At 31.6% G+C, this 19260-nt stretch overlaps 1 protein-coding gene across 5 annotated transcripts in view; it reads right to left on the bottom strand.

Annotated features, from left to right (window-relative positions):
• Positions 1-1541: 1541 nt before the first annotated feature.
• Positions 1542-19260, bottom strand: part of LOC113403518 (uncharacterized) — a 100342-nt gene continuing 82623 nt past the window's right edge. Inside the window, exons 5-15 of one of the 5 annotated variants that reach the window (XM_064215945.1) lie at positions 15692-15867; positions 10599-10725; positions 8575-8589; positions 7774-7926; positions 7301-7488; positions 6923-7062; positions 5143-5442; positions 3511-3756; positions 3258-3424; positions 2401-2556; positions 1542-1825 (exon numbers count right to left, since the gene is read on the bottom strand). In XM_064215945.1, coding sequence (XP_064072015.1) covers positions 1715-1825; positions 2401-2556; positions 3258-3424; positions 3511-3756; positions 5143-5442; positions 6923-7062; positions 7301-7488; positions 7774-7926; positions 8575-8589; positions 10599-10725; positions 15692-15867 — 1779 coding nt within the window. In that variant the 3' untranslated portion in view covers positions 1542-1714. Of the gene's footprint in view, positions 1826-2400; positions 2557-3257; positions 3425-3510; positions 3757-5142; positions 5443-6922; positions 7063-7300; positions 7489-7773; positions 7927-8574; positions 8590-10598; positions 10747-15691; positions 15868-19260 lie in introns of all 5 variants that reach the window. The other 4 variants (XM_064215944.1, XM_064215947.1, XM_064215946.1 and 1 more) reach the window with 4 other exon arrangements.

The raw sequence follows: 19260 nt of genomic DNA, 5'->3' as shown, positions 1-19260 counted from the left end.
ACAATTACAATTAAAACAAATATACTTGGAATGCTATACATATTTTTTACTACAAGAACTATTTATTTAATGAAACGCAGTATTTACATAGTATTTCAATTCAATGTTTGTCCAGAAAATAGTTTATATTTCATGTCGTTGCTGAAAATTTGTTAGGACATAATAAAGACGGCATTTGTATTAACTGATTTGCTGTTTAATACTTTTTTTAATGATATCTATGAGATCGATACACTATAGGATCTTTTCCAAATTGCTACATATAATTATATTATATTAGGCAGAACAAATGATGTAATAAATACTTCTGTGGTTGTTTCTTATTTTTAGGAACTTAAATATTTTACATTTTTAGTACCCACTAAATTTCCTAAGAAATATTGATTACAATATAATTATTTGTATAACATTTCATTTATATGATAAGAGTTATAACAGGTGTGATCTATACTGGCCGGTCGAAATAAGTTACGAGTATCTGTGCAGATATAGTTTTTATCAGGATGAAAAGTGCGGGCGCTAAATATGCGATATTCGCGTATCGGCTGTTATTCCGTAAATAGTCGATTAACGTTATTTGATACTGTTTTATATGAGAGAACTTACCGGCCAAGTAAGATTACGCCTATTGTACGGTGACGTATCCCGCCATCAGATTTAATTTATATGCATATTAAAACTATATATGTTCTAATCAAACGATGAGTCTCGTTCTTTTATAATTATATATTTTATTAATAGTGTGGATTTTGTACACTCGCGAAATGTACTTGAAGCTTCGATCAGCTACTGCCAGTTAGTTACTCACTTTTTACCACATATGTTTCAAACGTATTTTTTTTATTAATATAAGTGTATTATTATAATTATTAAATAGTACAGTGATAAGTTTTTTTAAGCAATTACGGTGTAGGTATGTATTTATGTAATAATAATTGTTTATGATGTACTGATTAAAAACATGTTATAATTGTATTTCTGGTGTATCTATAGTCTTCAAGCGAGGTACATGGAATAATATTCCTATTAATCTGATTCCCAAATTTCGTACATGATATAATACAATGTGTTAGAATTTGGCAAAACCGTTAATGTACGGGGAACGCAAAAGCCTTGAGGCCGCAGATGCTGTTCATGTACGGGGCTAATAACGACTTTTGCCTTAATGACGATCGCTACCGAAATTATTACAGATTTTTGAGTTTTATTCATCATTTTATGCATGGAGTTGATCGCCGAAGTGTTGCAGTTGAGTTGTTTTGCGGCGCAATGTGTAAACAGCCTAATGAAACGATATTTAGACGAGGTTTTGACATCAACGTAAAAATAAACATATTAAAAAAAAAAGGTAAATATTTACATGATATAATATATAATATTCCTGCTTTACATACTGTGTTAATGTTTTTTTTAAGATACATGTTTGATTGATGTCTCGTAATATAAGTAGGATTGATTTAATATTCTGTTATCGAGATTTTTTTTAAGGTAATCTGTATTACGACCGTCTCGAAATAAACATATGATAAAACGACATCGTGTGCTTTTTCGAAGTTTTAACGATACTGATCACCAAAAATATCGTTGAAATAGTATCTTGTGCGTTTGAATCTGAGAGTAAATGTTAAAAACTTTCTACGTGTGATTTATCTATTTATATTTAAATTATACGTATTCTTATAACGTTAATTACTTATGTATATCCAATGTCACTTTACTGAATATTTGGTGGCCGCAGTACGGTGATACAAATGGATCCTCGCAGTATTCGCAGCAAGTCGATCACTTCTGGGGTCTTCATGGATGTCACGTTTTCATCGTTTACCTGTATTTAAAACAATATAAAAATCGAGTTGTGTTATAGTATGCTCATATCCTATCTTCATTATACCAGTGAATGTTAAAATAAAATAATGCTTTCAATATCATTAATTATAATTGTTTATAAACGAGACACGTGAGATGATAGAAACTTACACGAACTTTAGTATAATAAGTACACATATTCGCATTCAAATATATGCGTACAAATGTCTATAAGCTCTGTCTTTCAAGAAAATGTAAATACATTACAACATACAAGCACTTTCATACAACAATTACTTAATAATAAATATATATCAAGAATAGACTCTAGATAATACAAATAATAGATTGATGAAATTAAATATTGTACAAAGTGAAAAATAAAAACTTGAATACTGAATTAAATAGTTAATATTAATTGTTCAAATATGTTTTGAATAGGTTTTAAATTTATACTTTTTTTATATCGGTAATAAAATATCACAAAGAAAGTTTTCATTAAATCTTTCTATACACATAGAGATAATATCGCAAATATATTGTTGTCAAATATTCCTTGTTATGTTTCGCCTTTTTATATTATTTTTATTTTACCTGCAGTATAACGTCGCCGCGCCGCAGTCGCCCGTCGCGCGCGGCCACGCTGTCGTTGTATACTGCCGAGATGTAGCTCTGCCCCGACTCCGGATGGCTCTGGACGCTGAACCCCAGCCGACTGTTCCAGCCGCGGTTCAGCTCCACTGTCACTATCTGTAATGTAAAAAAATTATTAAAACGACCAAAAATCAAACAAAAATGAACGGTAATTTGCACATGTTTTCCATCTGGGTCATTCTTTACGTCGATAATGTTCGCGGTAGCACTATCCTACGAATACACATATAATATGTAATAAAATTTACTAGTCAAAGTAGCCAAACAAAGAAATTGAGACAGAACGACTATTTAAATCAGTAGTTCCCAAACTTATTTTTCTCGTGGACCAGCTTTGCAAGTCTGTACACGAAATTGTACGTAATATCGAATACGCAAGTTTGGACAAGTAACAGTCGCTTGCCTTATTAAAATATTATCTGCTTAGTTAGGTACTTAAAACAATGTAGGTAGGCCCTTATAAAAACTATGCTTACATTTTTGCTCTTTACTATCAAAAGCAGATAAATTTTCGTGGACCCCCATTAACATCTTATGGACCCCCATTTTTTATTCAAGCCTACGTAGACCCCCAGCAAGTCACCCGTGGACCCCTGGGGGACTACTTTGGGAATCACTGATTTATATCATGGTTCTATTCGTATCGGTGGATTAGTCTAAATAAAAATAATATGTAGAAAAACATGTTTTTATTTATTATTAACAAACACATGACATCACTTGCTATTGCACTTTTGACGGCAAATAATCTTGTTATTATGAAATAATTCAAATCGAGATACTTTTAAGTTTCTTACCGTAGGTTCTGTGCTTATTGCTTCTACCGGTGGTTCAGGTTTAACATTCTCCTTTTGGGCTATATCTATTTCCTTAGGTTTAGAAGGAACCTCTATAGGAATTGACTTTGCTTTTCTTTCGTTATCAGGTGATAACGCGACTCCTTTCCATTTCATTAGACCGTTACCTGAAATTTATTGAATCATTTATATATTAGTCACTTGCCACAAAACTGATATGTTTTTTAATGACAGTATTTGTTAGAATTCATACCATCATCTTTTTGTCCGTCAGAAGCACTTTCACTTGCTGTATGCAAAACGGCACTTTGGTAGGCCGGACTTGAGTGTTTAAATCGTTCGTCGCTCGACAGTTCTGCGGGCATCGAGACTGGTTCGTCAGAATCAACAGGGAATGCGGATTCGGTAAACCGCTGCAACGTTATGTCCTCCTGGTATAAATTTGGTGCGTCTAACGTATCGTTATCTAAATTGTTCAGCTCGTATCGATGTGGGGGCACTGAAAAATTAGGAAATAAGTTAAATCAACATTGTTTTTTTTTAATAATGATAATATTCATCAAATCAAAATGAAATATGTTATAAAAACCATAATTATGTTACTATAATATTATATATGTCGGAAGAGTACATGAAATGTAAACTGTAATTCATAATTGAAAATGCATAAAATGATTTTGTAATTAGGTTTAAGTATTCATAGATAAGTTAATATTGTAATGTAATGATAACGCCATATAAATGTTTATACAAATCAAGCAAAGCGTTAATAAGGTATGCCGTTATTAATAAAATTTGAAAATACATTTTAATTGAAGTTAATTGAACACCCTGTCCATAATAAATTATTTAAGTAAAATATTTAATGCGTATAATTGAACCATTAACACTTAAAAATTGAATTAGTATAATAAACTACACAATCATGATTGTAACTACAATGAAATTATACAATATAAATATATAAGTTTGTTTCGAAAAATTATTAATACAGTACATTATTCTACAAATGTTTCGAATTTACACAAATGTATTCTGTGTGATTCTTTGTCGATAGTTTTACGTTCTCAGCTTGATTTTACTTTCCATTATGCGTGGTAAGGAACATGCGTGTGCACACGAGCTTATAATTATTTGAAATAAGACATGTATGAGAAGTGAGAACTCTCTATTTTATTACCATTAAAAAAATCACGATACTTTGTCATATCTACTTTTATGTTCTAAAGAAATGCAAATTATATATGTATAGTGTTACATTGACATGTTTTAGTTGTTTTTGTAACGTTTAACAGAAATCGTTTCAATTTTGTATACATTTGTTCGAAGCAAGCATTTTTAAAAACCTAATTTATACAATAAACCGTTATAAAAGGTAAAAATGTCGATAAACAAATCATAAGTAATTAGCACAATTATATAAATAATTTACAAATAAAGCAATGACATTTATTAAAATAAAAATACATGTTAGGGAAATATTATTAGAATTACACATATGAAGCCGTAACTAAAACTAAGAAGTTTGAAAATGTTAGTTTTAGTCAGTGGATATAACGATATAGTGCTGCTTTATGGGTTTGTCCAAAGCATGAAACTTTTGAAAATCCTGTAAGCCGTCAGTTTGCTGTTTTGGATCTGTGTACAGGGAGGGAACGCTGAATGGTGACAGTTGTTGTTTTATTAACGGTTGATTTTATTTGTATATAATTGATTTATTATCAAAACATATTTAATAAAAAATCAATTCAATAGTTACGATCATTTCAGTAATTGAAAATTATTTCTTACAATTATCAACACTAAAAACAACAAAAGTTTTTAATCAACGTGCAGGCTAAGGCAGAAAACTGTAAGGGTTACGTGTGAGCCGACCGAGTCTCACCTGTCAGGCTTAGTTTTTGTTTTCTACAAGAAGGCGGAGCTGTGGGGCTCGTGAGTGCTATTGAGCGTTGCCGCTTCACTTCTTCAACAGCAATACACTCTTTGCTATTTGACTCTACGGAAGCCGGCACTTCCACGGTTGTCGATCCGATGGTAGCCGATCGTTCCATGGTTGCGCGACGATCGAGCGTCGAACGTTCGGCTCCCGAAATATCGATAGAACATTCGATTGTTTCGGATCGTTTGAAGCTTTCAGTACGTTTAGAGCGTGATTCTAGCGTAACGTTGTAACTTGGCATATCTGTGCGGAAAACCTACTAGCTTAGATAGTGCGTGATTATTTACGAGTGTGGTGTGTTAATGTGTACATTAATTGACGGAACAACCATGTTACTTATAAACACGCTTCTATTAGCCTCGCCTGTAACATTGTAAGGAAACCTAATAAGTCACTTTTCACCCCCTTTTAAATATCGTATTATTCGGAAGCTTCAATCTAAACTTCTGGTACAAGAAAATGGCACCGTCGAGCTGATGGAGAAAGTGACGGAGAATATGAGAATACCTCAATCGTAAATATAAAAATTTTAATATAAAAATACAATAATTTTGAACTCTTAGGTTCGTATTACCTGTTTTGGTTAAATTTTGTAAATATATATATATGATGATGAGGTGGTCATAGAAACTTCGTCACGGCTGAGCAATGGTGAAACAATTGCATTTTGTCGCTGTATTGATTTGGATCGTAATAAAAGCGTGGATTATAAATAATATTTTAAATATCGAACGATTTCATAGACAAGAATAAAATATGGTTGTTTCGACATATTTTCTTAATGATGAGTACATAAATGGGCACAGACAACAGTAAAGATCAACGTACATAACATAATATTTACAGATTATGTACAATGTATTTTCGTTGTTAGTTTTTCGATTTCGATTTAATTACATTTGATAACAACAAGAGCCTCAGTTAAAACTTTGTACATTACACATTTGCGTTGCCGAATAATTTGCAGACCAAAATATTAATTAATTTAAATCGCTAACCCACATTGCTTGTACGTTTGCCGCAGTATTTACGATTGTTTGCTAGCTAAAATTTATGTACAATAGAATTCTACCGGCTTAAATTATTGTATTGCATTGTATCTGACAGTTATGGTTATTTATATTAATAATTCCTCTATCGGTTTGAATAATCGCTTTGAAATGATAAACTGCACTTATCAAATTTTAAAAGCTTCGTTACGCGGACAATTCGATAATAAACGTATTTTTTTAATTAATATTCGAATTAAATTAATTCTTGAGCATAACTTTTAGTTTCATAGAGTTTGATTTTTTAAATTAGCCAGCTGTTGCGATGTCATACTCAATTTAAAATATAGCGTAATGTTAAATTAAAATTTATAAAATGTATTTGAAAAGAAAAGGATTATCTAATTAAAAAAAAATTATATCTATAATTATTAAATTACGGCTCGATAAGGATCTTATTTATTCTAAAAAATATCAATAACCTACTGTTTCTTTAATCTCAATAAACTACAGAACTATATTTAGTTCTCTTGATGTCATATCAATGACAATTGAATAGTTCGTTTCGTTATAGTTGAAGATTGAGAGGGTGCAGTGCGATAATCAAAATTTCAAAAAGTATTTTCTGCGTGTACCTCTACAATACAAAACGAAGGTTACCTTTTTAAGTCTTTGTATATGTATAATAGTTAAGGCTGTACGTTGTCAGGGTATAATTTTATAGATAGTGTTACCATTAGGCAGTTCGTAGTGGTTGTCCTTAGTGAGCTTGCGGTGTTTGCGCGGCGACAGACATGGTGAGCGCGAGCCGTCGCCCGCGTCCGGCGTCAGGCGACGAGCCGCTAAGTCGCAAAGCATCGATACTGCTTCAGCTCTATAAAAATAATGTAACTATAACCATAATGAGCCGTATCAAATATTGTATGATAACGTTACGTATAGAAACATAGAAGCCAGGATACAACTTATCAACATCCCGATATTTGTGAAAAAATTGTTCCTGTTGCATGCACATCATAAATTTATATTTATTTATATGCCACTACACGTGATAGAAACCACCTACAGTAGTGACCCTTCACCTGACTCAATGGTCATAATCTTCATTTTACCTCAATGGTGGTTTAGGCCTATTAACAGGTGCGTCAGAATCCGTTGGCCCCTCCTCTTTCGGCGACATTGGTGACAGTGGTGTTGCGGCATGATCGCGGTACAGTCGTAGTCGAACTTCGGAGTCACATGCGCGAAGGAAAGCAACTGCCTCAGCATGAGACATGTTTGACATTGGAGTGTCATTCACCTACAGAAGCGATCAGAGTGGAATATTTAAATATTAAATTTGCGACTAAATCTCAATGGAATTTCGGACAATCTATACGGATTTTTCTTGTATTTATTTTTGTTTACAATTCTTCGTGGAAGGGTAACATCGTAAGGACATTTTTTTATGTATAGAATGATATTTTCTTACATCATACATATCGTATCAAACAATTCGAACTAGAGCAGAGTGCTTTTAACATTCTGTTAGGAGAGGAGGCATTTACGGGCAAGAGCCAGTAAAGTATCAACTTTAATTACTTACAGCAACTATTCTGTCCCCTGGTTGTATCCTGCCGTCGCTAAGAGCCGGTTCCCTAACCAAAGCTCGTACGTAGTGTCCTAGTGCACTGTGATCTTCCTTACGAAGCGTAAATCCGAGGGAGCCATTCACTTTCGTCATAATTATGTCGAATTCCTAATAAAAATATTTAATTTATTGTAATGTGAAATACATTTCCTAATACAATAATAATAAAAAATACACAAATCTCGGCTCAAAATTTATTAATAATATTAGCAGTGATGGATGTGTTTAATAACTAATTGATAACTATTTCGGTTCAATTTACGTTATACAAAATTGTACGTTTACGACATTGCTCACGTGACTTCGGCGTATCTGCTTCATTAATATGAAAACCGTAATTTTCCGGTAAAATATTGAGTAATTATCGATAAATAACGTAAGTGGTTCCGTAATAGTTAATCTTAATAAAACAAAATATCACTTCAGTAGGGTTTTTACGATATATTTTAAAGTTAAAACGCTCAATCATAGTATAAATTTAAATAATCTTTAGCTTATTTAAGCCAATCTTTTTTGCTAGAACAAGACAACTACATTAAAACTTAGATAAGTTCAACCTAACACTTCTTCATTCGCTTGATTAGAAATAATGTGTTAAGTTTCACTTTCTCAATTTATAAAACATTAGGTTTATATGAAAACTTAATGGGAATTATAAGTGACTCCCTAGAGGTAACCGAACATATATACATATAATTATATATGTACTTATAACGGTACTGTAGTCATGCAAATAGTACTTTATTATTTACTCACCACAGATCCGTCATCCTAAGAAGCGTGTACAAAAAGTCTTATAAACTTGGAATAGGGTAATATACACTACAGAAACAAGCTAAATGGTATTCTAATCAAACTAAAAATAGTCTTTACATGTTTAAGGAAACTAAACACAATTCAATATTTTCATTGAAAAATAAAATGGAAATTATTTATTATAAGGACATATAAGTTACTGATATTAATTTCATTATTTCAACTATTACTATATAATTATAAAATACTAATTGTCATCCGCGGATTCGCTCACGTTTTAGGGGTTGGTTAGATTTAAGCCTAAAAACCAATTTCATCAAATTCGATTCAGTAATTTGGCCGTCAAGGAGCAATAGACAAACGGACAGACATATTAGCATAGATCATCCAAGATACTTTATCTGTATAATAAACTTACCGAATAGGTAAATACATTATGATATTTTCTAAACTCAATACCAATATTATTTGAACATGAAATTTCTACTTTAACAGATTTAAAAGATATATGTAGCTCCGATGTAAAGCAATTATTGTTAAAAAATTATAAAATGTTTAATTCTTATGGCAAAAGGTCATATAAATTGAATAAAAAAATATAGTAACTAAAGATGCGCCTCTTTCGAGATCGCCGACAAACTTTTCGATCATTCTCACAGTACACCTACTGAAATTCCCCTAAACGAATGTAAGTCCAGCGGTAGACAAGGAATAGCAAACTGCGTGTATCAGTGCACAAGTGTGTGTGCAAGGACAGGAGCACTTTTTATTTCCTCATTCGCCTAATACAATAGTTCCGCAAGCAGACAGGACTAAGGGCTTTACGTGTAGCATAGTAGTATTAGATTGTCAACTCCGGGCTGCGTCTGAGAACTTTTTAGCCAATAAAGTCTGTTGAGTTCGACTTGGATTTAAACCCAGTATGGGTAGTACCTTTATATACAGAATTATTAGCATAGAAATGGATCGTAATAACACATGCAACGTCCATATGAAAATATGTAAAATCGATAATTACGGCAATTTATCTAAAGAATATCGGGTGCCTTGTGATTTATTCACCTGTAACCCAACACAACATGTCCTTAATTGTGTAAACTGATCCGGTGACATTCGATAACCACGATTGCAATGAATAAATGATACGATAGATCAATACGCAAGTGAACTGTGGTATGCAAATCATTAATGGAACGAAATTACTGTTTCGCTTGATGTACTTGCTCAGAGCTTCATAGTTTAAACTCCATAAGTATTTAAATTGTAGGCGAATTGCCATAAATTAACATTTTGCTGCGATAAGTTACAATGTGTCTAAATGGGCAGTAAAAAGGTTCTTTATAGCGTCGATCAATAAATAGTAGTTAGTTCTGGGTAACGTCTACGTAAGTAAGAAATCTTTAGCGTTTCACAAAGCTAGCTTGCATAGATTTATAATTTATTCTTAAAATATTTTTTCATCTAAAATAAATTATTCTAAATGCATATAAACCTTATTCATGATGTAATATTAATTATTGAAATAAAATATATCAAAGGTCAAATAAAAAATATTTTTGACGAAAAATAATAACAATTACGTGAACTCTTACGTAAAATATAAGTTTAGAGATTATGAAAAGCGATAAACTATTTAATGTATTTAAACTTTACTATTTATTGATTGTCATAAGTTCAAAATATTTATTTATATTATTACGTGATAGTTTACAAAAATTAATAAGTAAAGTATTAAGACATAGGTAGTGAAATAATTATACTAGTTTCGTAAATATAGAGCTATGAACATACCTTCAGATACGTTAAGTTTATAGGTAAATATATACGGCGAGGTTTCTCGCTTGGTAAGTACTAAACTAGCTTACTCAGTACCACCTGGCAACTAAAGGGCTTAACGTGTTTGTACTAACTACGTATAAACTGTCAGATTGTTTATCAGCATACTTAGAGGTCTAAGGACGACGAGCGTCCGTCGATTTAGGAAAACACAAGTGATTTTATATGAAAAATATGTGTTTACTCACTCCATATTGTATGTCATATACTGGCAGAGGTCTGTCAAGATCTGGTAGGTGCAAGTCTTGCGTTCTTCTCTCTGTTTCAGGACTCGCTTCGCGTCGTCCTCTCCCCTCGGATGATGATGTTGTGGCACTGCTTGTTGTTTGGGAAAGTCTGGTTCAAGATTGTGATGTATTAATTGTATTTAATTGATATGGGAGGAATTTATCATCACAATCAAATATAATTCCAAACATACGATATCCTTTTACGGTATTGATGTATTTTCATATAAATAGATATTATTTATGTGTTTATGGATATGTTAAGATTGACAGTGTATGTTTTAAATGTAGTTTAGTCTCTGGTGACGATAATAAATACAATATTAGGTATATATTTTTTCTTAAAACAATAATAAAAGCGTACAGATTTATGTTAAAAAAATAAACCATTTAGAATAACTTCTGTTTAAATCGCGGGTAGTTTTCAATTACCTAAAGAACTACTTTGCAAGTTTCCGTGTATAATATCGCACGCTTGAAAACCATAAAGCAATTACACATAAAATGGAAATAACACAGCGTTATTCAAACTGGATTTCCCACAGTGGGAAATTTCATTCAGTTCGTGACATATGCCGTGACTGGCTGCAGTAGTGTGGTTTTACTGTACTGACTCGGGCTAGAAATGTTAAAATATTGTACACTAGCTACCCGTTCCGGCTTCGCGCGGGTTTACAACCAACGTTTATATCGTAATAAATATGGCTTTATTGGTTTATGTGGCGCACGCCGTTGAGGTTACCGGACAGCAAGAGTATTTCCGACATCTTTAACAGTCCTCATCATAATTTAGGTAATTTACACGAAAATTTAACAGCCTTCTTTATTATCAGTCCGTCTATTGGTAAAAAATATATAAAAATACGTTCCGTAGTTATCGCATTCAGACAAACAGACGCGAGATACTTGGTTTTATATTAATTATGTATATATATAATAATGAAAACATGTGGAATTTACAAAATAGTATGTTTCAATTGTTTTTTTTTTATTGAAAATTGTAGTCGGACTGATGAATGGGCTCTTTGATAGAACGAATAGCATTACTTGTTAATAAATAATAAGTTATTACTTTTTAATCGAATGTTTTTTTAAACAAGTATACAATAAATTGGTTACATACCTTTAAAATAAGAACATTTTAAGATTCATTGTCGTATTAAATTTAATAAATTCGATTTTAAACCTTAAAATAAAGTTAATAAATATTAAATTGAAAAAGATCAACGTCAAGGATGACTACAGACAGAATATATGTATATATATACTGATCATGTACTCTAATTACACTGGCCCTTAACCCTTCATATTGAGACATCCATATAAATGACTTATAGTAACAGGTGAGTGATTGGTACCGACTGAAGTTGGCAAACACTGAGACACCAATCCAATTATAAAACACTAGCTTCCTTTCCGACTTAAAAACTTAAAATACGGTTTTAAGCTGTCATTATTAAAAAATATATATATCAATGAATTTGTTCTTAATAATGAGACACATAGAAAAGACTACAAAAAGCTACGACTTCGTTTTTCTCTTGCAAAGATTGAAAGATAATTTCCAGTAACAGAGAATTATTGAACTTAAAATGTATCTTATACGTTTAAGGGTAATTATTGTATGAGAAATTAATTAAAGTTAAGTTATGGTTTCCTATCAAATTTTTCAATATTAATCTTATTTTGTCTATAAAATGTGCTGTTGTTTCGGACCTTACTGTGGTAATTTAAGCGATTTACAAAGTTTTCGTTGAGTTTAATTTTGGCTGCCTTCGCTTGGAAAACGCCGTTCGGCAAGCGACAGAGCTACAGAGAGATATTGAGTAAGATTAGAGTAAGCAGACTAGTAATCATAAACGATCACCAGCCTGGAAAACTTTACAGCAAATTTAGCTACTGAGATACGCTTGGTTATATATATCACTGCCAAATTTTAAGGACCATTATCTATACATATAATAAAATTGGAGTGCCTGTTTGTAATATTAAAATAACGGCTTTTTACTAAATGCATATGTATGTATGTAAACACGGTACATATAACAAAATAACATTTTTTACAATTTTTGTCTGTCTGACTGTTTGTTCCGGCTAATCTCTGTGACGGCTGGACCGATTTTGGCGGGAATTCACTGGCAGATAGCTGATGTAATAAGGAATAACTTAGGCTACTTTTAATTTAAAGTCACGCTGAAAAGTCGATATACTGTCCAGTGCCGCATGTAGCCCTCGCGCATGCCACCTCTGTCTCCAACCAACGACTTAATATCACAAAACCTGCCTAATAGAGAATTAATAAGTATTTATCTATGAAACTGCAAACTGAATAATAACTTTTTGTTAAATTTAAACGCGCGCAAAGTCGCGGGCACAGCTAGTTTATAAAAAATCTAGACAGTTTACAATAAAGCGCATTATTTTTCGATAGTTTATTATCTTTAAGATTGAATTAGTGTGTTTATAATTATAACGAAATTGGCTAGTTATATCAAAAACAATATGTATGGTTCATAATTTTTCGCTAGATTTATTATAAACTAATGGTCCTTACCATCATACGATAACGTAATATATACATAGATCTTGTGTATTAAACCAGACATGCATAATCTTAATTTAACGCGCTTTAAGCGCTGCGTATTGCTGTAAGCGGTATAAACATCATATATATCCTTTCATATCAATCGCATTAGTGGTTTTCACCTAAACCCGAAAAAAACAAATATATTTTTATTAGTGAAGTATACTTAAAAAGTTACGAAATTTAATTTTAATAACAGTAATTATAGCATGTTGAAAATATGTTCTAGTTATGGCTTCAATGAAATAATATACTCGACTTCCATGACATAAGGTGCGCGATATTTGATTCTACTAATATAATAAAAGATATCACTATAAAAACGTGTAGCGGTCTAATAAATACACACCGATACGTCTCTTTCCGTCATAATTAATTTGACATTTGTAAGAATAAGACAAACATGCTTAATTGTAGCTACAACCGCTATACAATTGACAACATTGGGATCAGAGTAATGTATGTGATGTTGTCCAATATTTATTTATTTATACAATTTATTAGTAAGTATGCTAAGATTTTAAGTAAAAGTAATTTTCATAGCACCTTTTATCAATGATATTTATTATTGTCATTTTAATTAACTTGAAATATTTACAACTTATAGACAAACCACATTACTTTTATTAATAAGGCTATTAATATTTGATTATATTATTTATACTTCAAAGAAAAATATATACGTGGGTTATTTTTTAAATACGTTTACTCATAAATAGTCTAAGTATAACACTTATTTCAGGCTAGAATACTGACGATCGACACAAAAGCTACACCTGGCAACTGTAATCTATCCTCGTAACTCAAGAATACCAATTTCCTGACTTTTAATGGAATCCCCGAGATATTTCGCCGTGGAAATACAGGTACGATGGAAAGGTTATCGATTGTTTGAACGTGACATGTAGACACTTTAACCTGCTACTTTATTACGATTCAATCGCAGTTAATGTATTATTAGTTTATGGATGAACTTGTACGTGTTTACTTTGTGCTTATATGTGCATATTTTTAATACTGGCAACCAGAATTCACTATGTGACCACCGAGAACTACTCCGAATATATATCTCAATAAATTAACTATCATTTTATTATATTAAATTTCGATCAAGATATTAAATTTAACGAAAAAGACATATAAATTCTTTTTTTTTTCTTATTCTCTCTACTCTAGCCTTTTCTTCAAACAGGCCTCCACTTTCACTCAGCACATTGGGCGTTGGTCATTAACAGGCTGTTTCCTTCTTTTTTTTAAATATTACAATAGTAAAAGAAATAGTCAACCAATAAACTAATATCCAAAATCAAAATTGAACGCAATAATAATATATTTTTTACTAAAAAATAATTAAATAATCGGAAAGTAAATTACTCTATATCTATTTAATACCACTAGGTTGTCAATTTACAGCTATAATGAAAATACGTAGTCACTTTACGCCTATAAAACCATGAACTCATGCACTGGTAACCATTGTCTGTGGCTTACGTACCTAAATAAGATCAACTCTTCATCAGTATGAAGTACCTATTCATACGAGTTTTATAGAGATCCTCACACAAGTTGAACGTTATTCGAATTTTTTTTAGTTACATAAAATATTGCATAATTTAATAGATTCTGCTATAGAAAACTCAATATGCCTGGAAACAAAGCCGCTTTAGTTCGTATGAGGCCTAAATTGTAAAGCGCTATACGTTTCTGTGTCATGGATTTAGTTCTTATATTCAGAAACATAAAACTTTTTATTGAATATGTCACTACGTTGTATATGAAAATAAAGTTGAAAGCAACATTGTAAAGTTCCAAAGCTCAAAAGTATTTTATAAAAATAAAAGAAATAGTAAATATCTCTAGATCAGAGAAGTAACTCTGTATATCGAAGTTGTTTGTTTTTCTTTATTAAAGTATGCAATCACGTTGACATAAGTTTATTTTATTTACAAATAAGTTGTATTTATTCGCGTATGTTCAGTAATTATAAATATATGTAAAAACAACAGGATTCTGACTTGGATATTTCAGACATTATTCGCTCCTCTAATCCTTTTTATTTGGGCGCAGTGCAGTCTTTACTATTTTAATGCAGTGTGCAACTAGATATGAAAAAAATTTTGGCGTACTTTTTCGGCCGTCAGATGCTAAAGCTTTTGAGGCTTATCTAATTGAATTGACGACTGCGTCATAGAAAAATCCATAGGAGTCAGAACTAGACGATACTTAGTTTAATTTTAAACGGCTGACTCTATTCAACTCTTTTGGAATTATAAGGCCTACAAAGTAATATTTAGTAAAAAATATATTTTATAGTATTTTTGTGTTTATTAAATTATCAATTTACAAATGAACTTGAATAAATCCATCTGTCCACGTATTCAAGAATAATAAACTATATAAATGTTTAATTTAGTATGTTTTTCGGATTGTTGTGAGATTATATTTTGATTAAGTGCTTGAGATATCTCACCTTGCGTGTAAAGGATGGCAGTTAAGAGGGTCGAGGGGTAAGTGTGGCGGGTGTGGCGTCCGAGCTGGGGGGGTCGGAGGGTCCGGCGGCGTGACACTCTCGAGGACATCGCTTGGCGGCCGGCACACTCGTAACTCTACCCTTGTCGAAGCCGTGCGAAGAACTTCAAGAGCCTCCTGGTATTGATAAAATATTAAATTGGTAAACGTTTCAGAACGAGCTTATAAACAGTTTCATTTAAATTATTTATTTTGTACGATGAGGAAGAAAGTTATTATTAGCTTAGCTTTTTAAAAAGTTATTATTAACTAGGTTATGCTAGTCAATTGGATTTTAAAACTATCTTATTTGATTACGTCATGTTTTTAAGGGCAATTGACTAATTATACTAGTTTAAGCAATGCTTAAAATAATAGTTCTTTGCAATTAGGTAAATTAAATAAATTACGGTACAAAAAAGCATGTTTCTTTACTTTTTAACGCTAATTACTTATGGAAGAGTTTCTTACAAATTGATGATTCTAATTGGGATAGAGTAGATCAAACTCATATAAGTGATTGTTAACTAAATAACTTTTATATGGATAAACGATGAATGGCTAATAAAAAATGTATATTAATATTCTAGTCGTCTGGTAGTCTGGGTGTTAGTGGTACCTACGTTACTTTTGATTTCCATAACACAAGTGCTTCAGCTACTTACATTGGGATCAGAGTAATGTATGTGATGTTGTCCAAAATTTATTTATTTATTATTTATCTACTGTACTTATATCTACTATTTATACCGGTTTGTTTGGACGATATAAACACACATTTATCCTATAAGTCTTTACGATTTGGTTTAATTTTGACATAATGGGATTATAATTAAGACTATACAAAAATAAATCTTTAATATTTTTAAGTAGATTTTGTAAATTTAGTCAAAGTAGTTTTATAACGTGATATCTCGTAATTTAGAATGCAATTGTCAAAGAGATAACTCTTATTGGTGTACTATATATTGTTGGCCTACGCCGCGTTTAATAGCCCAGCCAAAACCGAGGTTATTGAAGCAATAAGCCATTCTGTGGGATTGTGAGTATTGATCGAGTAAGCGTTTGGTCGTTCTTGATGTGGCTATAACGTGGTTTAAAAAAAAAAGTTAAATTAGTAAACATTTAACCATTTAATTTATACATATTTAGCATTGTTTCGTGACTAATAGTTTTTATATAGAATTCGAATACATAAAGAGGCAATAATGATTAATATTATTAAACGACAGTAATTTTTTTTTAATTGACTTATAAAAAATTGTCTATTTATTTATTACGACAAAAATATGTGAAACAATAACGCTTTTAGTATATATTTTTGCTATTAAGCGAGTTTACTATGATGGAGTTTCAAAGATAGTTAAACTATACGATTAAACACCTTCAAGGTCTCATTAAACACGGTCTGAAATTCAGTTGAAGCCGAATTTCACATGTAATTCAAGCTGAATGTAAACTATACTTGAATAAAGTCTATTATTTAATTAAATAGAGTAACTGAAGCGAGAACTCTAGACTAATTCTAACATTTAGCGGCCATAGTTATGTCGACTACTAATTCACTGAGACAAAGGGGCCATCTATTTTTCAAGTGACACCAACAGAGGTTAGGTCTTTATTCAGTCGCTTTGTGTATCGTATCGAAGTGACAAAAGATACCGTTATTGTTAGATATGAAAAAGTGCTTTGTGTTGTGACCTCAGTTGACGGCCTCGTTAAGAAAAGGTGACATAAATGATAAATATTGATACGTTGAAATTATTCAAATGGTCTACATGTTTTTATAACTGGAGTAATAGCTCGATTATTCTTTAGGAGATTCCGAGGTCCCGGAGGTTTGACTAACTTGTCGGGATAAGAAAATACACTCCCGTGCCTCGGAAAGTACGTAAGGCAGTTGGTCCTGGCGCCTAATTACTTGCTGATTGTGTCAGATAGTCTTCGTATCTTACCGTAGTGCACCGTCGTTGCGCACAAACTTGTGCACTCTAAGATCTAGTCAGTCGATGCCAAAATCAGATTAAGTAAAAAATATTGAACGACTTCGGCTATCTTGGAGGATGTTTTGAAGTGGTATTGTTTATTGGTTCTTTTTTACGTTTGATACTGCAACATATATATTTTTGTCAATTAATTAAAGCTTTAAATCGGGTAATCACGACACAGTTTTAAGTGCTTAAATTGCGTTCACATTCTAATTCGTAATCTACATGCAAATAGAATATGCTCAAATCCTCGATAATTTTCATTAATCGGAGAGAAATGTTTGCGTATTAAGCGGCTCTTTGTTACTTCACTTCCTTTTTAATTACTTTAATTCCTAAATTAAAAATAGAACTTATTGTTAAATCACTAATTGCAGGGTCCTTCGTACGTCCGTATATAGATACCGGGGCTTTATTTAATCAGGGCAATATTAAAATCTCGCACATTTTATTCTCTCGGTCAGCATACGAGGAAAATATGAAATGAAATTGAATTCTGTTGCCCAGTAATCATTTACAAACACATTGATTTATAAATTTGTTCCTGTTACTTGTTAAATAAATACGGACTCCTTTTTGTTAACCTCGTGAAAACACAATTACGGTCAAATATCGTCAGTGTGAATGAATATAAAAATGAATATTCAATTTGATTTCGAAATGAAAACACTATACAATTTTAACGGATGCTTTTTATTTCATAATTATTTTATTATTTGTCAAATTCAATTGTATTAAAATTTGGTAACGCTATCGTCAAATAATGTATACTCTCACATACAAGTATTTGAATAATTCCGTATTCTTAAACTACGTTCGTGATCAAAAGACACAGCTTGTCTTCAATGAATTCCGAAGTTTCTCGAACACGTTATCGGCGACATGTGTTTACAGCTTCGGATACAACGTGAGACAAAGTTTCCCGATGTTCAGACATTATTGGCGTGCTACGTGCAATAATAAGAGTGTTGTCTTCAATTCTCTGCGCGTCTATAGAAACAATAGCACAATGACAGACTACGATAAACTGTTTTTAACTAGGAAGTTATAAGTATATATAAAGTACGAGGTGTTATGGCTTTGTTCGTGTGGCGTTGGATGAAATGGTAAAGTTTGGAGCGGCGACTGTAATAATTTTATATTCAGGTTTAAAATGTATACCACGTAAGCTTTCTGTTTTTGATAAAAGCTTCTAAAATGACATTATTCATTTTAAACATATTTTTTTATGTACGAGTATATAATATATTTTTTATAGTTTTAAATTATCTGATTGTTTTAATGTGATGCGTTCAGAGAAATTAATCGAACACTTCATCTGTAGCCTTTTTACTTAAAAATAAATTTTAATCTAAAAATACGTATTAGTAAATGTTTTTATACTTATAAATTATACATGCAGAAATGTTTTTAAGATACAATAAGCTAGTAAAAATAAGTAAAAAAAAACAGTCATGATAGTAAATTTTTGTTTAAAGGTCGTCGTTCAATTAAAAGAAAAGAAAGAAAAGCTTTATTTAGAAAAAAAAATCCATAACAACTG

This window comes from Vanessa tameamea, chromosome 10, assembly GCF_037043105.1.
Source record: "Vanessa tameamea isolate UH-Manoa-2023 chromosome 10, ilVanTame1 primary haplotype, whole genome shotgun sequence".
Taxonomy (NCBI): Eukaryota; Metazoa; Arthropoda; class Insecta; order Lepidoptera; family Nymphalidae; genus Vanessa; species Vanessa tameamea.
The sequence above is the reverse complement of the archived record's forward strand: the minus strand, read 5'-3'. Positions and strand labels throughout refer to the sequence as shown.